Genomic DNA, 24,811 nt, shown 5'->3' on the forward strand with positions numbered 1-24,811 from the left:
TTTTATAGGCACTTCGGGTAGTAGAGTGGTACGATACAGGGCGATCAGGACACGATGATCCTCTCAATTCTAGTCTCTAGTAAGGGAAGGGGGTAGCGGGACAGTCTTGGTACCCACGGGTACGGAGGTGTAACGGTGATAGCTCACAATCCTCGAGCTCGGTGTTCGGATGGGTCAGACCGCGGCAGCGCCGGCAGGTCCCGAAGAGGTCGTAGGTGGCACGGGCCGCGGCAGCGCCAGCAGGTCCCAACGAGGATGAAGGTTACAACGGGCCGCGGCAGCGCCAGCAGGTCCCACGAGAATGCAGGTTGCAACGGGCCGCGGCAGCGCCAGCAGGTCCCACGAGGATGAAGGTTACAACGGGCCGCGGCAGCGCCAGCAGGTCCCACGAGAATGCAGGTTGCAGAGGGCCGCGGCAGCGCCAGCAGGTCCCACGAGGATGAAGGTTGCAGAGGGCCGCGGCAGCGCCAGCAGGTCCCAACGAGGATGAAGGTTGCAGAGGGCCGCGGCAGCGCCAGCAGGTCCCAACGAGGATGAAGGTTGCAGAGGGCCGCGGCAGCGCCAGCAGGCAGGACAATAGTTCACAAGGCAGGGCTGTGGCAGCGCCAACAGTCCGTCAAGGATGAGTTCGTCGCGGTGTCTCTCGACTCCAGGATACAACTGCCTTCCTGTCCTGGGGCTGCCTCAGTTATAGGTCTGGCGCCCTTTGATGTCCGGACCCTCGCTCTTGGAGGTCGGGAGGTCTGGGATGAGGGAGTCCAGACACCCAGCAGGGGGGTGGAGCCAGCGCCCGAGGAGGCTGGGGGTGCTCGGCACCTGGCGGGGGAGAGCCATCGACACTTCGTACTCCCATTGACCTGCCAAGTGGGCCGTTCACCTCCTGGGTGGAGGGTGGTGCCGGGATGTCGGGGCCTGGCCAGGCCCAGGGTTGGGGTCGGGCTGAGGCCGCACGGCCACGTGGTGCCGTGTCCAAGATGGCGGCTGGGCCGGGCAATGGTGCTGACGGTGGCCCGGGCCCTGTCCTGCGGGGAGGGAGCGAGCCCTTCATGTGGCCTGTCCAACAACCGCACACCGGTCTACATCCTCCAAGGGGCAGAAGAAAAGTTACCTGTGGCAGCAAGGCTGATCTGGCCAACAATGGCGCCCAACAGCTTCCGTATTTTTTACACCGGTCTCCATCCTCCAAGGGGCAGAAGAAAAGTTACCTGTGGCAGCGAGGCTGATCTGGCCAACAATGGCGCCCAACAGCTTCCGTATTTTTCGGATTTGGGGGCGTGGTTTGCTGGCCTGAGTGACGGACTACGTCACGAGCTAAAGAACAGCAAAAATGACGCCCCCAAATCCGAAAAAGACGGAGCCTATTTGGAGTGACGGCTCTCTCCTCCAATGGCTGCCCTCCCTTTAGGAAGCCAGCCAATGGGAGAGAGCCAAAATTAGAGGCGGGATATAGAGCCCCTCTAAGAAACATAAGATCTGTCTACTTCCGGTTCTTCCGAACCGGATAGTACCGAGACCTAAAAATACTCCTAATTGCGGAGTGTTTCTGCACCTGTAAAGCAAATAACACAGACAAACACAGAAGACATACACACAATTAGTTGTAAATATAGGTCATTGCGTTTGTCCAGGGTGCTCCATAGTTGTGACATAAATTGTGTTCCCAAATAAACACTAGAATTAACACCATCCATATAGCCCTATAGGGATGATACCACTAACTCTGGGAAGTGAAGTGGAAAAAGGTGTTTAAAATGCATAAAATAGCTAGAAAGGGGTTAAAAACACGACAACAAGTACTCCATAGGAGGGATCAATGGACCAAAGGTCTGTGACCCCACTGAAAGATTCATAAATTCAAATCATATCTCACTTTAGAATATGGCGCTAACTGCACCATGGGTCTCGGGAGGGGGGTTGGAGCGTACCTGGCACATCCTGAAATTAGAAAGCAGAGGCTTGAAATACACAGGATCGGGTTTTACTTAGCTCGATCTTATCGAAGTATGCAGATCGTGGTGGTGGTGTGACTCACGCCCTCAACGCTCTCAGCCCGCTTTTGCACCTTGCATAGCCTCAGAACCGGACCCCGACGATGGAGAGCGGGGCCGGTAAATGGGTTTAAAAAGCGTTTCTTCGTTCTTCCGCGCTCTTCCGGGTGGGCGTTTCCCAAGCAAGAGCGAGGCTTGGAGCGCGCCGGCCCTGGTTGGAGGGGCGCGGCGTGTATCCAAACCGAGGCTTGAATGTCATAACCACTAGGGAGGCCCAGCGGATTGAATGTAGGTAGAAAGCTTTATGCGATCATAACACTGTGTAAAACAATGCAAGAAACGATGCGTGGGTATAAGCAGCCATAGGGGCGAAGCTGCCAGTCATCAAATGCTGAGAATTGCATAAGTTTAAACACTGGGTGGCACGGAGTCCAAATGTGCAGACCTTGTTAAAAATAAAAGCTATGGGTGAAATTACCCCTAGTGTCAAAAACGCTCAGAATTGCCAGGAGCATGAGTATGAACACGGGGTGCAACGGATGTGCAGATCTTGTGATAATAAAGCTGCGTGGGAGTAGGAGTTGTCGCAACCATTTGATGTCAAAGTGCCTTATACCATAAATACATTATGGGGCAAGCTGTCTAGACTGTTCAAAGCTGAAGAGGGTATCCAAGACAATGTTCATAGCTATGCACACATTATGAAAAAGGGGGCGAGTATGCAAGCATTGTAACAATAAGGCTACACAGTGGTGGGGTTGTCATTCGTTTAGAGAGTAACCTTTTGGATGGAAAAAGAGTACTGTGTTTAGTTTGCAGATATAGCTGTACATGAGCATAAATAGAGACTATAGGGTAGTTGAGACCATCTTGTTAACCCAGAACCGTATTCCACGGGATGTCATCATTCAGCCCAACGATGTTGGTACCTAAACGGTACACCCAGGGCTGCTCCTTTTCAAAAAGCCTGCTTGTTACATTAGTGGTACCAGTGATTGCCTCAATAATTGTCCATTTCATGTCATTGGTGGTATGATTGGAATCCAGAAAGTGACGACTCAACTTTGTTGTTGCTTTTTTGCACCTTACATTACTACGGTGTTCACAGATACGCTGTTTCACTTTGCGTGTAGTCATGCCAACATAACGTAAGGCACACCCGTCCAAAAGAAAAGACACCCCCCAAAATCCCTACAGTCACGGCGGAATGGGGTTTGCCTCAAGTCATAGGGCACTACCCCTGTTCAGATTGCAGCGTGTGCCACCTAACGGAGGCTTCAAAAACACTCTCGTTGGAACAAGGGAAAACCTGGACACAGATTGCACACACTAACTGCAATTCAATGAATGTGGTGTATTTAATCACATGTCCCTGTGCCTTACGTTATGTTGGCATATACAGCTCATATACAGCTATATCTGCAAACTAAACACAGTACTCTTTTTCCATCCAAAAGGTTACTCTCTAAACGAATGACAACCCCACCACTGTGTAGCCTTATTGTTACAATGTTTGCATACTCGCCCCCTTTTTCATAATGTGTGCATAGCTATGAACATTGTCTCGGTTCTGAGGCTATGCGAGGTGCAAAAGCGGGCTGAGAGCATTGAGGGCGTGAGTCACACCACCACCACGATCTGCCTACTTCGACAAGATCGAGCTAAGTAAAACCCGATCCTGTGTATGTCAAGCCTCTGCTTTCTAATTTCAGGATGTGCCAGGTACGCTCCAACCCCCTCCCGAGACCCATGGTGCAGTTAGCGCCATATTCTAAAGTGAGATATGATTTGAATTTATGAATCTTCCAGTGGGGTCACAGACCTTTGGTCCATTGATCCCTCCTATGGAGTACTTGTTGTCGTGTTTTTAACCCCTTTCTAGCTATTTTGTGCGTTTTAAACACCTTTTTCCACTTCACTTCCCAGAGTTAGTGGTATCATCCCTATAGGGCTATATGGATGGTGTTAATTCTAGTGTTTATTTGGGAACACAATTTATGCCACAACTATGGAGCACCCTGGACAAACGCAATGACCTATATTTACAACTAACTGTGTGTATGTCTTCTGTGTTTGTCTGTGTTATTTGCTTTACAGGTGCAGAAACACTCCGCAATTAGGAGTATTTTTGGAATGAGCAACCTGCTCTTCCCCCTTTTTTATGCACTTTATTACTTTTTTTGATTTTTTTCACTTTCACGCCCCCAGGTCTGGGTGGACGATTAGAGAGTCCATACCGCCGGGGTTTAATCCGGTCCTGATGAATGCCTAGGTAAATTTATACCACTGTTAAGGCTGAAACATGTTGACTGACTAATGTATATTCTGAATTAACCAATCCATTACCTTTGGCAGTAAATTCAGACACATAACCCTTTTATTCGTGTCCTAGGGATCAACCATTAAACATTTTTGTAGATACCCTTTAGACACTTTTAATTTTAAACCTCACAGCACGCCCTTTTCACACAACCAGCTCCGCAGTCTTCTGGCATCGTAGCACACCAAAGAGCCTCTTTGGTGGGGCCCTATGATGAAGCATGACACTGACTAGGTCGGTGTGTGAGGGCTTTCTTTTCTACCCAAAAAGGGTGTGTGATCCCCCAGTTGCTTCGCTCCGTCTCTGTGGCTTCTTGAGACTTTAACCTCTCTTCTCTTGTTTATTAGGATTAAATCTAGGCAAGGTGATGGTTCTGAAATGAAGATGCATGAATGAATACATGGGGCGTGATTAAATGAAAATAATGCCAAGAAATGACATGCAAGGGGTTAATACCTCACCCAGTACAAAAGACACGCCATCATGTTTTTGGGATATGCAGTGTCTCTGAGAAAAACGATCCAAGTAATGGGGGATTAACCCTGAATATAAAGAGAAAAGTGTGGGGGGGATAACTACCATTGGTATGCCCCCCCAGTAGCGCGCTAAGCAGCGTTGTGTGAAAACATCAAGGGTACCTAAACACACCCTGATTCTTGTGGACGCCTACAAGGATTGGTATAGGCTTGAAATATAAATAACAAGCATTTGCAATGCAGTAGGTCTCGCATTACTGATAGTTTAAGGGATTGGCATTGCAAATTATAATGCAACGCCAATAGCTCATACTTTCAGTAATGCGAGACCTAGTGCATTGCAAATGCTTGTTATTTATATTGTGAGCCAGGAACCAGCATTGTATGTCTCAATGCAGTACTACAAGCCTCTCCTAGAGATCCCTAGTGAGCAAGCAACCAGTACTGCATGTCTAGGTGCAGTATCGCAAGCTGCTCCTAGAGGTCCCTAGTGAGCAAGGCACCAGCACTGCATGCCTAGGTGCAGTACCGTAAGCTGTTCCGAGAGGTCCCTAGTGAGCAAGGCACCAGCACTGTTTGTCTAGTTGCAGTACTGTTGCAGTACTGCAAGCTGCTCCTGAAAGTCCCTACTGAGCAAGGCACCTGCACTGCATGTCTAGGTGCAGTACTGCAAGCTGCTCCTAGAGGTCCCTAGTGAGCAAAACACCAGCACAGCTTGTCTAGGTGCAGTAACGCAAGCTGCTCATAGAGAACCCCATTAGGCATCATAAACTTTTGGTCACATATGGTACTGCACCCTGCAGAAGATACGGTAACTCCAAAGTGGAAGAGGTGTGGCGCAGCGACCAGGGTGACTGACTCCAGAAACCAGGGGCTCACGTTTCGACCCCTGGTACCAACGGCAGAACAGCCCAGCCCCATGTGACTCTGGGCAATAGCTCGCTTAATCTTCCTGACGGCCTCCAGCGCCTTGATACCTTCGGGTAATTCTTTGCGCTTTACAAATACTGGACATTTACACCCTACCCATAATGCATTGCATGCAAGACAGTACCACAAGGACATTCAATGCTTATGTCCATATATACAATTAGTAGCTTTGAAATGTGAAAAAAGAATCATTATATTAATTCTGGATTGGGTTGTACTCTATGTGGAGCTAATGAAGGGAAATTAATAGAAGGTCTAATATAAATGTGAGATGGGCTAGAAAGTAAAGTAACCACTGCCAACCTAGTTTAGGACCAAGTGAGTGTCCTGTCTGAAGGCATTTAAGACAATAGTGCCTTGAGGTTGTAATTAAAACCTAGCACATAACAACACATGTAACAGGGGGTGTCCTCATAGGAGGTTACAAGAAGAGGTAAGGCGATACTAAGGAGGGACTACTAGGCCGTTAACTTAAAAGCCATCATTTACAAAGGACAGGGACAGGAGCCTATTAAAAAGATGGGCGGAAAGTAGGCGGAGCTTTATGCCCATATCCTGAATACTCAAAAGAAACAAGTGATGGACGGAATGCTGGACAATGCAAACATTCACCCCCAGTCACAAGGATCTGGGTTTAATCCAGATTTCTTTTTCTCACCAAACCATCCCAGTTTGGACCCAGCCATATGCAAATCAGTCTTGACCCTGTTCCTTGTGGGAACAGTCCAACCCGAACTGCCAAGCCAGGTCTTCCTGGACCGGAAACAAGCACCCTGGGACCAGTTTCAGGGCATCACCCTTCATCAGCCAGGCTAGCTTGAAACCAGTGGTGTAAAGAGCACGGGACACAGGTCTGGGAATACCCTTCCCACTTAGGGCGATATGCTGAATTAGTGCTACCTTGTTTCCTGTGTTCCTGAGCTATAGCTATTCCTTGTCCCTGAATTAGCACTGCCTGCAGTGCTCTTGTTTCCTGAGTTCCTGAGCTATAGTTATTCTTTGTTCCTGTTCCTGGGCTTCAGCTATTTTCTTGTTCTTGATTTGCACTGCTTGCAGTGCTCTCGTGACTCCTTGTTTCCTGAGCTGTAGCTATGTCCTGTTTCCTTCAACCAGTACTGCCTGCAATGCTACCTTGACTCTGGAAGCTTCAGCAATTCGCTGTTCCTGAACCGGCACTGCCTGCAGTGCTACCTTGACTCCGGAAGCCTTAGTAATTTCCCTGTTCCTGATCTAGCACTGCCTGCAGTGCTTCCTTGACTCCTGAAGATTTAGTAATTCCCTGTTCCTGAACCAGCAATGCCTGCAGTGCTACCTTGACTCTTGAGCCTTAGCTTTATTCTTGTTTCTGCCCCAGCACTGCCTTTTATGCTATTTTGTTGTCTTGATTCCTTAACCTGCACTATTCTAGTATACCCTTGTAGCCTCCCCTTCTGTATATCCTTTTCCAGTCCCTGCCTTTCTTCCCAATTCCTTGGTTCCAGTTCCTAGTTTGCTGTCTTTCTATTCTGCTGTCTTGCTTCTGTTGCCTTGTGTGTTTGTTACCTGTTTTCTGCCAAGTGTGCACTGTGATTTCCTTTATTTCCTGTTGAGCACTCCTCCTTGCTAGCTACTTGTCTATTGTGCTTGTGTTTAGTTCTACCCCCTTGCAGATACTGCCTTGCGTGTTCCTGTTTGATCGCCAGGATCCGTGGGCACAGCTGACTACCCAGGTGGTGTTTCTTGTTCACTGTGAGTATTGTCTTTGAGTTACATTTATAACACCACCATAGGTATCAGCTCCACAGACCCTGCCTTTGCATGCATATCCTACATGTGGGTATTTGCAGTCAGTATCTGTAACAGCATTTGTGAGTAAGAAACTTACTGAGCGTCAGTCTTACCGTGTGGAGCTCCTGAGTGCTTTACCCCACACCCCCTTTATTGTAAATGTTGTTTCATATATGTCTTGCACATTCGTCCTGGGTGTAATTTTTCTGAATGCTAGATTGCCTCATGAGTGCCCTTCCTTTCCGAGTCTTAGCCATCTTGTTCCTTCGTGCAGGCTTCCCCTTTGGATCTCTTTTCTCCTCTGACTTCTTGTATGATCCTGGGCAGTGCTGTACTCCTCTTTCTGTGTACGTTTTTCTACCCAGTTCCCAGTCCTTGCCAAAGTCCCTGACTGTGTTCCCCACATAGTCCCGGACAGTCCCTGACACAGATCTCTGTACTGGATTGAATGTATGACACTGTTCTGCATTCTGTCCATCAGTTGCACATATCCTGAATACAGCATGTATTGAAGAGACATCGCAAGCGCTGCCTATTCGAGACCTAAAAAGGAACGGTCACAAAATGAACTTCAATGGTGGCAGACTGCCATCATGTGGAGAAGGAGCTGCAGGCTCCTGAAATCAATTAAACTTACAGAGCGCTGGAAATGAGTCTCATAAACAGGGCTGTGAGCAAATTGTGTGCGCTCAGATTGTCATATATACAGCAGTTGTGATCAGGAGTGCTGCACGTGATGCAGCTCATTTAAAAAGCTCCTGGGGGCATATGATTATTATGAGCCAGTGAACAATAGTCCAGGAGTGCTACAGTAGTGTTTTGAAATCTAGAACACACTCTAGGACTTATGATTTACTCTGAAACCTTAAAGGAAATCCGTTTAACTCCAATAACCAACCCTTTATTTAAAAAACTGTCACTTTAGCTTTATTCACTTGCTGGTTATGGTCACTCACTGGGGTCACATAAGTCACATTTGTTTCTTAAAAAATATGTAAATAGTGTTAATATACAGTAGAAGGTGGTTATGTATAGTTTTCTATTACTATAAACTGTAGTTGCAAATAAAAAGCACTTCCTTCGGCTGAAGTGAGTGCTGAATAAGAATTTCTGTTGGGCTGTTTTCTCTCCAGTCATATGTGTCTCTTTGAAGTCATAAACTAAATTGAACTTAAAAGAAACTTATAAGTGTTGTACATATTGAATGTATCAATTGCTAATTTCGCTTAGATCGCTGCAAGATATTTTATTTGACAGTGTTTTAGATAGCAGAAACTTGACCCGAATTGGGTATCAGAGTGCTTTACATAGCACCAGTTGCATTACATGAGGACACATTCCTTTTTTGTTAGGCAGGGGAGATTCAATCAGTTCCTTGTGAACAATTGTGCTGTGGCTGACTTGCTATACCCAGTTCGCAGGGACATATGGATTGCTCTTGTTTTTTAATGAATAGATGTATTTTGGGCAAAGTATAAAAATTGTAATTGAGGATTGAGCAAATCGTAATTCTAGAATTTGTAGGAACTACAAAGGAACTAGAAGAAACACTACCCTGCCTGTGTGGGTAGGATCCAAACACATATCCTAATTATGTGTATAAGGACCATAATGATTGCAAAAAAGTGCATTCTTGTAACAGAAACTTCAACCCTCAGCAGTGGTTAAAGTTGAGTTTATTTAGTTTGTGCCAGAAGAAGAGCAGCGCTCCCTCCGCCTCCCCTCACAGCCACCAACTATCATTCTCCTGAACTTACCTTCGCCACTGTTCCAATTCAGTGCTGGTGCATCCCACCGCCTACATTCTACATTCTTTTGTTGCGATGCCACGTCTCCTAATTATTTGCATTTTATTGATATTAGAGTTTCAACTTTGATTAGTTTTTATAATACTGTATTGTTTGAGTTTGGCTCTTCTCTCTGGTGTTGGAATGCTAAGTACTGTATTTTTTGTTGGCCTCTGTGAAATCAGTAATGTAAGCTAAAGCATAACCTGAAACTCCCCCTGACTGAGAATTTTGGTGTACAGTATATACCAATAGGAGTTTACAATAATACTCTAAATATAGAAAAGTATGTATAACGTTAGTCCAAGTTCAACTTAGCATTTGCTAGTTATATTCAACAGAATTCAAAAGTAACTTAATGCAATCGTTTATGACTTGCAAAATGCCTCTTTCTTTAATGTATGCTCATTGGGAGGCCCGTGAAACTTGTGTTACCTCACGATTGGGGCCTCGGAGGGGCCCAGGATTGAGGTGGAGGCCTCGGCCTATCCGATTAGCCCAGAAAGAGAATGAAGAGGTTAAGTGACGTTGTGGCCGTGAGAAGCCCTGCATGAGGGAAATGCTGTGTGGTTGGCATATCTCATAACTGTGCCCCTGTCCTCTGCTGGAGGGACAGCTGCTAGGGCATGAGGATTGTTGGCCTTGCCCTGTGGACCTACCCCTTCTTCTCCCCTCCCCCTCCGAACATTGTGTTGGCTACCTGGCCGGAAGGCCTATGACTTGTGGGCGTGAGAGCAAGTGGCCGTGGTCACCAAGCAAAATTTCAGCATTATGGCCCACCTGGAGGACCAGGAGGGCCGCACCAGGCGCAATAATATCTGCGTCGTGGGGGTGCCAGAGGGTGCGAAGGGACAATGTACAGATCTCTTTCTGTAAGATCTCATCCTGAAGACTCTCCACCCCAAAAGCCTATCCAACTACTTCACGATAGAGAGGGTCCCCCCATGCATGATCAGAGCCAGAGTATTTAATTATAGAGATCGAGATACGATCCTCTGGGCTGCTAGGACCCACGGGGACCTACATTTTGAGAACTCGATAATTCACTTTATCCCAGATTTCACCCTTCAGCTGCAACAATAATGCCGGATCTTTCAGTCAGTCAAGTGAGAGCTCTGGGAGCAAAACATCAACTATATGATGCTCTGTCCGGCCAAACTCTGAGTTGTCACAGATGGCAAGACATTGCATTTTACGATTCCATACGAAGCCTCGGACTGGATGGAGGTCTGGAACACAGTGCAACTGAGAAGGGGCCGAGACCACAGGACCCTCCCCCAGTGACAGAGATTCAGGGACAGGACGGCTGATTGCCCCTGACAGTCCGGGATCTCGTAATTTGTCCTCAGGAAAATTACTTACACCGGACACTGACCGGTGACACTGGCAATACTATCCGGGAGGGGCGGGACTTGAATGGTCCTGTTGCATGGCTGGTCCTGGTGCCTGGCTGATGAAGGCGATATTTAATCTAAATGATAATGATTTACATTGAAAGTTTATAGGGAAATAGGAGCACTCACTCCTTCTCAGATTGAGGGATTGCATGGTGTGCTGTGTCAATCTGCTATAAGTTCACATTGGCGACCCCAGGGTTCCCGTACAGTTACATGCAAATGGTGGGGCGATAGGCACTCGGCAAGTTTGGGAGGTAAGGGTAGGGGGTAGTTGGGGAAGCTGTTTGTGAAGTAAGTGTGAAGGATATTGTATATCTTTCACTTGAACATGAATACACTACACACTCAGGCTAACGGAGGGATCTAAATGCAGAGAACTTCATGCATGTACGTGGAATGTTAATGAGCAAAATTAAACATACCCTAGTTTCCCCGGCCCCATTCTCCTGCAGGAAATGCATCTTCGAGGGAATGATTGTAAAGCCCTGGACTGTTTTGATTACAGGTTTCTGGCACATGCCTCAGATTCGAGGGGGTCAGTATACTGGTAACCACTATGCTAGTGTTCACCCAAACCAACACGTAGTGGGATGATCAGGGTTGCTATGTGGTCCTCTCCAGCATCCGGGAGGGTGGCACCTTAAACTTTTGCTCCCTTTATGTCCCACCGGGATTGCATCCCACGGTCCTTCCTGAAATCAGTGCCCTTCTTTTAGAAGTGCCTACGGGCACCCATCTGCTGGGAGGAGATATGAATGCTGTTATGAGCACTGAGATTGAGCGCAACACAAACACAACTGGAAAAAAATTCTGCCTGCCTTTGTGACTGCAATGGGCTTGGTAAATCTGTGGAGGACCAGTAGTCCTCCCTTTAAACAATATACCTACTACTCTGCTGCATGTGGTTAATTTTTACATCTAGACCATATTCTCACACACCACAGTAGAGTTGGGGTCTTAAAAGCGACGACTCACTATGCATGTGGGATTTCTGATCATTCCTCGGTGGGGGTTTGGGTTAGGGGACAGACATACGACACTTCCACGTTTCCTAGACTTGACCTATGGTTCTTGCGAGCGCAAAGAGAAGTTGAGTACAGTAACCGAATTGTATTTTCAAGAAAATCAGGGGTCCCTGCACTCTGCCTGTGTTAATGTGGCAGTGCACGGTCTGGGACCCGCCCCAACCACCCAATCTGCTCCACTGAAACAAGTCCCAACCTTCCCTTCTGCTCCCCGCTACCAGGGATCATGGGTACCCGTTCGGAAAACCTTTCCATGCTTTTATAGGCGCCAGATGCAGAGTATTCTGTGTGGAAAGATCCATTCCCAATTTAAACTGATGCGCTGGTGGTAGGGCCGAACACTGTCTTGATAGTGCACGTCAGTTTGAGGTTGGGGGCATGATATGGAGCATTGCACTATACAGTGGTACATGTTGCTTTCCTTTTGAAGCATCTTGTGTTTTACCCATTTTTCTTAAGGGACTACAAATCCCAGAATCCCCAGGCGGCCATCTTGGATGTGGGCTGCACCTATAAGAAGGGCCAGCCTGTGCGTCGTTTCTGAGGGCCGCTTGCTGCTTCCCGTTTCTTAGCACTGTACCGTACTGCATTTAAGACCGGCCTGGTCTTAGCGGTAAGCCTGTAAAGTGAATCTGCCTACTCAAACATTCTGCTATCTGCGAGGGCGAGCGCTCTAGCTCGGTAAGTGGTGAAATCATTGTGTAGTGGTACGGCGTCATGTTTTATTTCTCGCATAATACGAATGTGTGGTTGTCTTTGTTTCGGGGTGATATAACTTTTTGAATGTGGGTGTGATGTAACAACCTGCAAAAGAAAGAGCCTTATCTTATTCGTGCAAGACCTCTTCCTATTTCTGATGCAATTAATCTGTAGGAAAGTACATGAGGATCTTTAACACGATAGTCCTCAGAGAGATACATTATTTAGACTAGCCCATACATTAGCTTAGTAATAATACATCTACTACAACAGCCCAGTTTGTGACTGAACTCCAGACAGATGACTCAGATTTTCACCCCTGCCAGGTCATTAAAATGAAAAAATGAATATAGTAGATTTAGAAAATGCTAAATATTTATAAATTTAGTGCTGTGAAAACACAAAACATTTGTAGTAAATGTTAAATTCATTAGGAAATATTAAACAATACAGACTTTTGTTAACTTTTTTGTGTTAGCCAAGACCTTTTGATTTTAGTAATATAATATATTTAATATACTTAATTTTTGGGACTTTCAGCTAGCTCTCTTCATCCATTGGTCTGGTATTGTGTTATTCACGTTTTCCTCCATCCACTACAGCATACATCAATGCAACAGGCCACTTCGGTCACTGCTGACTTCACAGTAAGTGATGCCATTATACCCTTTCACAAAAGAACACATACACACAAAAAAGTAGTTGTCTACAGTGCGGTGAATGTGTGCAATGTGTACTTTTTGAGACCCAAGAAAAACGTTTGCCTTTTAAACGATTTTGTTTTAATACTGGTGCGCGCCTGTCAACTCCCAAAACAATGTATTATAAAAAACATACACAAAACACAACAAACATCAACAAAGCTAAACCGCTGGCAGCCAAAACCAGGTTAACTGGCTGTGCAAAAACGTGGATGAGATTGCCAGTCAAGGGCTTGACACTTGACAGCACCATAAAAAGGACACCATTATGTTGGCCTAATCAATAAATCACATTTCTACAAAATTTATTAGGGTGGTTCAATGGGTGACATGAAGTGCTGGGTGAGTACAGTGTGCTGATGGTTGTTCATGAAAAAAGCAACTGAAAGCTCTACAACGGAAGCTGAAGGCAGTACACATTTGCCACAATGCCTGTCAGTGGGTTACAAGGGGATTGAGACTACATGCTCTTCCAGGCCTTGGCCTCTCAAAACACACAGAGCAATGACCACATATGTTCCAATTGTAATTACCACCTTAGGTTATAGTGTGTGCAGGAGATATATATCTGTACAAATCTTTACAACACAAAAGGAAAACAACATAGTGTGTTTACATGCGAGGGGATAGATAAAGAGAGAGAGAGAGAGTGTATGAGAGAGAAAGAAGGCGTGAAGAAGGGGAAGAAACACAAGAAGTACGTGCAGAAAGACAGTGAAAAGACATCGATGACGAGGAGATGATGCGGAAGATAAGCAGATAGGAGGATTTTAGAAAGTTGTAAGAAGAAAAGGAGGTATTTTTCTAACAGAGTGAAGAAAGTAGTGTAAAGGGGGAAACTGGAGAGACGGCTCAATCCAAAAAAACACTACCTCTCCATAGACAACAGCACTATTTAATTCACAATCTCATATTTTTTGAATTGGATCATTTCAGATTCGAAATATCATTGTTGTTACTCGATGATGTAATATTAATAAGAAGCACTGACAAAGAAAATAAGTGTGGATTGCTTTAAGCACATTGTCATTGTGTTATGATATGTACTTTACATTTGGAATTGAGGATTAATCAGATTTATACTCAGTGCATGCAAACCCACATCTCAGATTAACCACTCACCTTGTCTGGATCCGTCCGAGACATTCCTTTCCTAGCTTTCATTATTCCTGATGAAATGTACTGTGATGTGACTGTAACTGTATAGTGAAATAGGCTTCACTCCAGTGAACAGTTACCCATAAACAACCCAAACACACAGTGACAGCTTTTCCATGCGCACACACAGCTCCCCTATAAACAATCCACACGCAAAACACTAATTACCAACCAAGCCCTTGTCTATAGTAAACATACAGGGCTACTTATTATGAATAACTAACACACTGCAGGCACTCAATCTATGAGCAGCCACAATAAGTAACCCACCCACCTGTGGCCAGTTCACACATTCTACTCTCCTATTCTTACTGGCAGACAACACACTTTGCTCCCCTCTCTGAAGGACCCTCTCACAATCCCTTCCATGGAGAGCCCAGCAGGTTTCAGACAGAGCACACACTGCGCATGCTCATAGCTAGTGCGATGACGCACCAGGATATGCTTGGACATTGTGCGGATAGAGTTAGCGAATTTTGTAGAAATAAAAGACAGACTAGCGACTGTAACCATGGACACGGGGCAACGAAAGTGTAACCTGCGAAATAGAAGAAAGACTATGTATTCCTTGGGGAAATACCGGGGGTACGTTATACATACAACCGGATTGGGGTGTTCCGCAAGCACCGACAGGGTGCTATGTGTGTCGGCAATATCTCAGGTAGCCAGCACTATCATTCACATACGGTATTGTCTGGTCCAAGGAAAGCCCTTCATTCTGAAAGGATTCCCCATGGCGACGTTACAACTGCGCGTGCGCAGGGTTAGGTGTCGTTCCTTCGCGCAGGCGCAGTAGCTACGACCTGCCCCACACAATATAGTAAAGAGCCAGTTAGATCAGCTGAGATCAGGAACTGGTCCTGGACCTGTCTTTGATCCCTGTCGTCACCAGGCTGCCTGCAGCACATGTAGCCATGGGGCGACAACAGCCAGCACCGGTGAGTACAAACCCCCTCCTCCCCCTCCGCGGAGCACCCAGGGCAGTGAGTCCTCTGAGTACTCCCTCAGCGGACTCACTGGCCACAGGCAACGACACAATATGTAGAATATGTAGGGTGACCAGACTTCCTGGATTATCGCGGACAGTCCCATTTTTCTAGGGACTGTCCCGGTGTCCCTACGATTTTGTTAACTTTAAATGCATGTCCCGGTTTTTGTGAGAAAGGTCAGGTCATCACGCGAAGCAAAAAGAAAAAGATGCCCTCCTTTCCAAAAGAGCCTCTAAAGTCTGAAATAATGTAAGCGTGGGGAGGAGTGCATGGTGGAGTTCCTGGCATTTGTAATGATCCGTGAACATAGTCTCGTGTTTATGCACACATTTACAAACCGTAGCAAATGTGTGTGTGTATATGTATATATATATATACATTACCTACTGGCGATAGCCAGTAGGTATATATAGTTAGGATTGTTTTCCACAGGGGAATCGCAACATTCTATTGGGAATAACTTTGGCGCCGGTTGAGGAATCTTCCTGAAATTTTCCTTAACTTTGCCTCGCGGCGCTCCGCTCCTTCCCTGAAAGTTTGGGGGGCATTCGTCAAGTGGGGGCCGAGATAAAAGGGGGTCCCAAAACGTGTTTTCCCCATGTTAATTTCCTTAGGGCGGTTGGACTCACTTTTAGCCCGAACGGCTAAATGGTTTTCCACCAAACTTGGCAAAATTGTAGGGACTGGTAGCCCGATGTGCCTTTGCTATGTCTCAAGATATGTGCTCCAGTGGTTTTTACGAAAATTAACTTTGAAAAAATATATATTGGGCTACATTGGGCTATATATATGTTAGAGCCCAAATGTAGCCCAATGTAGCCCAAAGATGGCCACCAGAGACAAAACAAAACAAATATAGCCCAAATATCAGCCAGATGTAGCCCAACTATAGCCCAATGACACAATGTTCCAGAGTGTTCTAAAGAACAACTAGAGCGCTAACAGTCTTACTTATGACAAAAGTATGGCACACCTGAAGTCATCTTGATTGGAATAAAGTGTTAACACTTAAAACATTAAGGGCCCGATTACGATGGCCCGGAGGATGCGGGAAAACCGCAGCGGACTGAAAAAGACCCCCGCCAGATTAGGATGGCTGGGGGATCGTTTTTCAGTCCGCAGCTTTTCCGCCGCGGTCGCCTCCCATCTGCGGCAGAAAAGCACTAACATGGCTGGCGGTGTCTATCAGACACTGCCAGTCATATTAGGATGTCTGGAGGAACATGCCTTTACACGGCGGCATTTCCGCCGTGCAAAGGCATACGGATTTTTGTTTAGGGGCCCGTTGCGGGCACCCAGTGGTGAAGGGGGGTGGTGGGTGCACATGGGGGGTACCTATGGTACCCCCCTGCATTTGCCTGCGCAAAGCGGCAGGCACCCCGCGGTGCCTGCCGCTTTGTGCATGCAAATGCACAACTTACATTTTTATCATTGCGGCGGGTGCTGCTTCAAGCAGCACCCACCGCAATGATAAAAATACAGGATGTGACCTGGCGGTCACATCCTAATTTGCACGGAGGGACCGCCGCTGCCCCTGCGGATGGTCCCTCCTACTCTATGGTGGCGGACGGACTCAGGTCCGTCCGCCATCATAATCGGCCCCTTATTTTGCAAAGGAACAAAATGAGGGGGTTCATTTTGCCATAGAAATTATGATTAGTGCTGAAGAAAGAAAAATTAGGGCACATTTTGAGTGACTTCTCAAATCCTCTTATATTTCAATAAAAAAAATCTGATATGCAGTCTCCCAAGATGGCCACCAGAGACAAAAGAGCCCAAATGTAGCCCAAATATCAGCCAGATGTAGCCCAATGACAGAATGTCCCAGAGTGTTCTAAAGAACAACTAGAACGCTAACAGTCTTACTTATGACAAAAGTATGGTACACCTGAAGTCATCTTGATTGGAATAAAGTGTTAACACTTAATACATTTAATTTGAAAAGGAACAAAATGAGGGGTTTCATTTTGCCATAGAAATGTTATTACCTACTGGCGATAGCCAGTAGGTATATATAGTTAGGATTGTTTTCCATAGGGAAATCGCAACATTCTATTGGGAATAACGTTGGTGCCGGTTGAGGAATCTTCCTGAAATTTTCCTTAACTTTGCCTCGCGCCGCTCCGCTCCTTCCCTGAAAAGTTTGGGGGGGATTCGTCAAGCGTGGGCCGAGATAAAAGGGGGGTCCCAAAACGTGTTTTCCCCATGTTAATTTCCATAGGGCGGTTGGACTCACTTTTAGCCCGAACGGCTGAATGGTTTTCCACCAAACTTGGCAAAATTGTAGGGACTGGTAGCCCGATGTGCCTTTGCTATGTCTCAAGATATGTGCTCCAGTGGTTTTTACGAAAATTAACTTTGAAAAAATATATATTGGGCTACATTAGGCTATATATATGTTAGAGCCCAAATGTAGCCCAATGTAGCCCAAAGATGGCCACCAGAGACAAAAAAAAACAAATGTAGCCCAAATATCAGCCAGATGTAGCCCAACTATAGCCCAATGACACAATGTCCCAGAGTGTTCTAAAGAACAACTAGAAACACTAACAGTCTTACTTATGACAAAAGTATGGCACACCTGAAGTCATCTTGATTGGAATAAAGTGGTAACACTTAATACATTTAATTTGAAAAGGAACAAAATGAGGGGTTTCATTTTGCCATAGAAATTTTATATATATGTATTCACTGAAAAAACCATAGGTTACACACCAGTTATAGTTAGGAATTAGCATTTGAAAAACCTTTGAAATTCACTGAAAAAAACATAGGTTTCAGGCCTTATATAGTTAGGAATCAGCATTTAAAAAACCTTTGAAATTCACTGAAAAAACCATAGGTTTCAGGCCTTATATAGTTAGGAATTAGCATTTAAAAAAACCTTTGAAATTCACTGAAAAAAACCATAGGTTTCAGGAGTTATATAGTTAGGAATTAGTTTTTAAAAAACCTTTGAAATTCATTTAAAAAACTATAAGTTTTAGTGGTGTTATAGTTAGCTGGACATTTTACTCATACAAAACCAATGAAATTGGTCCTATATAGTTAGTTGTACTAACTATATTTCGCGCACCCGCAATCCACTGCTGATGATGTCACATATTAGATCATTCATGACATGGTCAGTGACATCACTGATGACATATCAAATGACATCACTGATGACATCACTGATGACATCATCCACGTGACAATCACATACACCTTTTCATACACTATTACAATCTTTCATCACTGTTTGTAAAATACAGAGTATCATATTTAAATCCATTGTCACAGCAATACAAGTATCTAAAAATCCACTCAGTGATTCATAGATGTATACACACATCTAATCACTTACCTATGGATTCACTCATACATGCTGTCAATGAACAATAGAACACTATCAAAAATACTTATACATCTATATCGACATTAAACAACAGCACGCATCCTATTCACATATGAAGTCATCCTACTCACTTATGCAAACAATGGATCGTACTTACATATTTACTTAGCAAAACACTTATACAAACACCACTTCTTCTATTCATTTAGATAGTAAGTCATACTTAGTGAATTATAAAATCATTATTACAAGTATACAGTTATCCATACAGTCACTGTGTCTTATGCATACTTATTTATATACAACAACTGACACATACACTGCCTTTTATTTTTCTAGTTTGTTGGACCTGTACCTTTGAGAAATATATTTGCTCATCACCACACCCATAAAGAGATTCCCTCACCCAAACTGTTAGAACATGTAGTTTTAACTTCATATATCTACTGAATCAACTATTCACACATCTTTGGACAGTCACACACCCCCCACCGAACAACACACACTTTCACACTCCCATACAAATACTCAGTTAACTAATCAATAACTAATATAGACTTTCACATAGCTAGTAACCAACTGTAGAATCAGTTTACACAACAACTGACAAAGTGATACAGATATTCACACAGTTTAGTCACTATCCACTATATTTAGTGAGACATTATAAATTGGACAAGTAAACAGTCAATTACACTGCTCCTAAATCCTCCATCCAAATATTTATTTATATATATCCACTCATTCTTCAATGTAAATTGCTATATATATAATGCATATTTAAATAACGAAGCAAACCACATTCACTGGATGATGTCATCAGTGATGTCATCAGTGATGTCACTGACCATGTCATGAATGATCTAATATGTGACATCATCAGCAGTGGATTGCGGGTGCGCGAAATATAGTTAGTACAACTAACTATATTGGAGCAATTTCATTGGTTTTGTATGAGTAAAATGGCCAGCTAACTATAACACCACTAAAACGTATAGTTTTTTAAATGAATTTCAAAGGTCTTTTAAAAACGAATTCCTAACTATATAACTCCTGAAACCTATGGTTTTTTCAGTGAAAATATATATATATATATATATATATATATATATATATATATATATATATATATATATAACAGAACCCCTCCTATTTCAGAGAGCAGAGGCCACAACAGGGGAAACTTTTGGAAGCAGCATTTATTCAATGTAGAATGACGAATGCATTTCGGCTGCTCATACAGCCTTCCTCAGCGCCCATAGTGTCAGGAGGTTCTATGCAAGCTGTTGGTAAGTCCTGCCTCCTTTTAATTAGTTCAAGGTCCGCTCCGCCCCTCCAGTGTCCACCCACCTGATGCTGGTCGCGATGTCCTTGTGAACTGCATTACCCAGAATCCATCTGTTACCAGGTGGGTGACACGGGGATGTTGGCAATAAGATCTTGTGATTGCGCGGAAGTGCACAGTCCAATTACGTGCACATTAGAACCAATGTCCTGCCTATGCAATGAAAATGCGCCTCCTCCGGTCCCCTTCGACCACCTCAGCCCCAAAGTCCGGACATGTTGTAGCGGGGACAGCCTGTCAGTGCACGCCGTCCAAGGTGAGGTTTAACTACCTCAGCGCCGCTAACCTCTTTCCGTGCTTCAAGGCGGACTTGGAACTCCCATTAACATGGAAAAGGAAAGGCACAGCCGTGTCAGTTTTTTTCCCAAGCCCTTTTGCGAGGTGGGGGTCTCTGTAAAGCGTCTCCGACCGACGCTCAATTGTATGCAACAGAACCCCTCCTATTTCAGAGAGCAGAGGCCACAACAGGGGAAACTTTTGGAAGCAGGATTTATTCAATGTAGAATGACGAATGCATTTCGGCTGCTCATACAGCCTTCCTCAGCGCCCATGGTGTCAGGAGGTTCTATGCAAGCTGTTGGTAAGTCCTGCCTCCTTTTAATTAGTTTAAGGTCCGCTCCGCCCCTCCAGTGTCCAATATATATATATATATATATATATATATATATATATATATATATATATATATATATATATATAATCTCAATCAATAAGGGGTTTATAAAGCGCGCTACTCACCTGTGAGGGTCTCAAGGTGCTGAGGGGGATAGAGCGGCTCTGGATCAGTCGAAGAGCCATGTCTTGGGGTCCTTCCTGAACGGGTGCAGGGTCGGGGAGCGTCTGATGCTCACAGTAGCTCGTTCCAGGTCTTGGCTGCGATGTAGGAGAAGGCTCTCCCGCCGGTTCTGTTTCTGCTGATGCAGCGGACCTCTGCCAGGGCGAGGTCGTCAGAGCGGAGGTTCCTCTTGGGTATGTGGAAGGATACTCTCTCGTTGAGGTATTTGTGTCCAATGTTGTTGAAGGATTTGTAGGCGTGGGTGAGGAGTTTGAAAGTGACCCTCTTCTTGACGGGGAGCCAGTGGAGGCCTCGAAGGTGTTGGGTGTAGTGTTTGTGACGCGGTATCCCGAGGACGAGTCTGGCTGCAGTGTTCTGGATGGTTTGGGGTTTGTTTAGAAGAGTTCTGTTGATTCCGGTGTAGAGGGCGTTCCCGTAGTCCAGTCTGCTGGTTATAAGCACATGGGCGACGGTCCTTCTGCGGTTCCGAGGGATCCATTTGAAGGTCTTACACAGGATGCGCAGGCAGTTGTAACTAGTGGAGGCCACGGCGTTGATCTGGCAGTTCATAGAGAGGGAGGAGTCAAGGATGATGCCGAGGTTTTGTGCGTGGTCTGTAGGAGTGGGTGGATTTCCGAGGGCCACCAGGTGTTGTCCCAGGCAGACGTGCTGGGTCCGAGGATGTGTACCTCGGTCTTCTCTGAGTTGAGCTTCAAGTAGTTGTCTTTCATCCAGGCTGCCACGTTCTTCATTCCTTCCTGGAAGCAGAATCTGGTGTCTTCGGGGTTCTTTGTGAGTGAGAGGATGAGCTGGGCGTAGGATACGATGCTGAGCCCGTGTTGTCTGACGATGGCTGCTAGTGGGGCCATGTAGATGTTGAAGAGCGTGGGGCTGAGGGAAGATCCTTGGGATACTCCGCAGTTGATATTGGTGGGTTCGGAGAGGAAGGGAGGGAATCTGATCCTCTGTGTTCTGCCGCAGAGAAACTATTGGATCCAGTTGAAGGCGGTTCCTTGTAACCCCACATCATGGAGTCTGGCTGCGAGAGTGCGACGTGAAACTGTGTTGAAGGCTGCGGAGAGGTCTAGAAGGATGAGGTCCGCAGTTTGTCTCTGGTCGAGTAGCAAGCGGGTGGCGGCGAGGATGGCAGCTCGGTGCTGTGGTTGCTGCAAAATCCAGACTGGAAGGCGTCTAGGGTGGAGTTCTCTTCGACAAAGGCAGTCAGCTGGGCGTTTGCGAGGCTCTCAGTGACTTTGGCTGCGAGGGGGAGGAGAGAGATGGGCCTGTAGTTTTTCAGGTCCGTTGGATCGGCCGTAGGTTTCTTGAGGAGGGGTTTAACCTCCGCCCGCTTCCAGTCATCTGGGCAGATGCCGGAAATGAAGGAGTTGATGATCCGTCCTAGTTCAGGTGCGATGGCGGTTGCGGGCCTGTGGAATATGTGCGGTGGGCAGGGGTCTGTTGGGGCTCCTGAGTGGATTTTCTTCATGGTCGCAGTGATGTGTTTGACGGTGATGGGATCCCAGGTCATGATGGTTGGCTTATCGGCGACGGTGGGTAGGGGGGTGGTGTCCGGTGTCGGTTTGTTGAAATTGTCATATAGGATCTTGATCTTCAGATGGAAGTAGAAGCTGAGCTTGTTGCAGAGTTGCAAAGGCGTCCTGCGGGTGAGGGACGCTGCGGCGCCTTGCTGTTGGTTTCATGCACGGAGAGTGCTGCTCTGCATATTTTTAATCTGTCCGTTTTTCGGATTTTATTTTAATTTCTTTTTTCTTCATTTTGCTTTTAGTAACGCTGCCAGGGCCCTTACCTGCACTTTAAAATTGTTGGAAACCCACCGCAGCTTTTGCGGGTCCGGTTCCGGGGAGGTTTTCTGCTGGGGAGTGACATCTTGGGTTGGGCTGGGAGCTGGGAGTAGCGGTCGCCATTTTGGAGCGTCCCTGTGTCCGGCCACGCTGAGAGCTGGCTATTTAGGGCGAGCTTTCCAAAGGAGCAGTCTTGCAAAGGCGTCCTGCGGGTGAGAGACGCTGCGGCGCCTTGCTGTTGGTTTCATGCACGGAGAGTGCTGCTCTGCATATTTTTAATCTGTCCGTTTTTCGGATTTTATTTTAATTTCTTTTTTCTTCATTTTGCTTTTAGTAACGCTGCCAGGGCCCTTACCTGCACTTTAAAATTGTTGGAAACCCACCGCAGCTTTTGCGGGTCTGGTTTCGGGGAGGTTTTCTGCTGGGGAGTGACATCTTGGGTTGGGCTGGGAGCTGGGAGTAGCGGTCGCCATTTTGGAGCGTCCCTGTGTCCGGCCACGCTGAGAGCTGGCTATTTAAAGCTCGCCTCTTAGCGCGCAGCGGTGATGCGCAGCGGGTGCGCCTTCCCTGCGCCTGAGTCGCGCCAGAGTCCTGCCCGTCTGCGCCCGTCAGCGTCTCGGAGGCGGCGGAGCGGCGCGGAACTCCGGCCTGACGAGCAGTATGATTCGCTATTCGTCTACGATTCTCCGCTCCCTGCGCGTGCCGATCTGTGTTTCCTGGTCGGTATAGGGGTAAGCATCGCTGCCCTGCCTGTGGCTGGTCCCCTACCTTTGGACCCTCCCCCGCCCAACGGTCAGTCGAGGGTCGGGTGAATCATCTGTGTCTACTGTTGAACACGCGATCCTTAGGTCGGCATGCCCTTGACGTGTACGATCTTTTGGTCAGGGAGAAACCTCTCTGCCTTCTTCTGACCGAAACCTGGTTGGGGGAGTCGTCCAACCCGGACATCCTGGCGGCTATCCCTCCGGAGTACAACATCTTCCGACAGGATAGAGCCAAGGGAAGAGGTGGCGGAGTGGCGGTGGTGGTCAAGAAAAGCGTCCCGTGTTCTACCCTCCCTACGGAGATGATAGCAGGTTCTGAGTCCCTTGCCTTTACCATCAGGCTATCCCCCCATCAAGCCCTGAAGGGCCTGCTGGCTGATAGGCCCCCTGGGTCGGTGGGCTCTTTCTGCGACGACCTCCAGGAAGTCCTATCCAGACTGGCCTTGTCTGCTCAGCACTGTCTGCTGGCGGGTGATTTTAATTTCCATCTGGACACTGTGGGTGACACGAACTCTACTAAGTTGTTTGATATCACCACTCCTTTGGGTCTCGCTCCTGCGCTGTCGGGCTCCACACATGAGCAAGGGCACACATTAGATCAGGTGTTTTCCTCTGTTCCCCTGGTGGATATAGAATTACTCCCGGTACTCTGGTCAGATCATAGACTGGCCAGATTTTTCATTCAAGGGAGTGATCCGCTTTCTGGCAGTGCTCCGATTCATGCTGGAGCTGCTTCGCGGGGGCTACATCGAGTCACGCCCGATCTGTTAGAGCAGGCATTCGTTGAACATCCTTGCCCCATCGTGGGTGACTTGGACCTGGACACTGAGACTTTACAAACGTGGCTGTTAGAGAGGTTGGACGACCTGGCCCCTGTAAGAGCTCTTCGTTCAGGGGGTGAGCGGCAGTCTGCGCCGTGGTTTACGGGGGCGTTGCGTATTGAACGCAGCTCGTGCAAGGTGGCGGAGAGGGCGTGGCGCTCTCAGTATGGCGCGGAGGCCAGACTCACCTATAGGTTGGCGGTCAAAGCGTACCATCGTAACATTCTGTGCGCAAAAAAAGAGTATCTCGCCAGGAGGATCGAGGCGGCCGCCAACTCCTGCAAGGAGATTTTTACCGTGGTCAGGGAGTTCACAGCCCCCAGGTCTAATCTTCAGCAAGCAGTTTCACCTGAGACCTGGGTCAGTGACCTGGCTAGGTTTTTCACCGATAAAATCAGAACGATCCAGGCCTCCTTCTCTGCAGAGTCTGTGGATGGGGCTGTTGGCATCGGGGGGGACGTGCTCCATCGGCTACGCCAGAGGTCCTTCTGGCTGAGTTTCCGCCGGTCTCCCCAGATACTTCCCTTGCACTTCTGGCCACGCTCAAGTCTGGGTCGCCACTCGATCCCTGTCCGGCCACATTTTTGGCCAGGATGGCGCCGTTGATGAACCCCTTGGTGAATCCTCTCCTGAATTCATCTTTGAAAGAGGGCCGGCTCCCGCTGTCCTGGAAAAGGGCGATGGTGATCCCCCTCCTCAAAAAGCCGGGTTTGGATCCCGGGGTCCCGGC

General features: G+C 46.7%; 2 protein-coding genes across 4 annotated transcripts in view; one reads left to right on the forward strand and one right to left on the reverse strand.

Annotated features, from left to right (window-relative positions):
• LOC144822139 (uncharacterized) overlaps nt 1-14,671 on the reverse strand; it is a 71,608-nt gene extending 56,937 nt beyond the window's left edge. For both annotated transcript variants that reach the window (XM_078679287.1, XM_078679286.1), the window contains exon 1: nt 14,213-14,671. In XM_078679287.1, the coding sequence (XP_078535413.1) occupies nt 14,213-14,254 (42 nt within the window). In that variant the 5' untranslated portion in view covers nt 14,255-14,671. The remainder of the gene's footprint in view (nt 1-14,212) is intronic.
• A 378-nt stretch (nt 14,672-15,049) lies between these two features.
• The window catches only part of LOC144822140 (uncharacterized), an 82,566-nt gene continuing 72,804 nt past the window's right edge, over nt 15,050-24,811 (forward strand). For both annotated transcript variants that reach the window (XM_078679288.1, XM_078679289.1), the window contains exon 1: nt 15,050-15,186. In XM_078679288.1, the coding sequence (XP_078535414.1) occupies nt 15,163-15,186 (24 nt within the window). In that variant the 5' untranslated portion in view covers nt 15,050-15,162. The remainder of the gene's footprint in view (nt 15,187-24,811) is intronic.

This window comes from Lissotriton helveticus, chromosome 3_1 (assembly GCF_964261635.1).
Source record: "Lissotriton helveticus chromosome 3_1, aLisHel1.1, whole genome shotgun sequence".
NCBI classification, from domain to species: domain Eukaryota; kingdom Metazoa; phylum Chordata; class Amphibia; order Caudata; family Salamandridae; genus Lissotriton; species Lissotriton helveticus.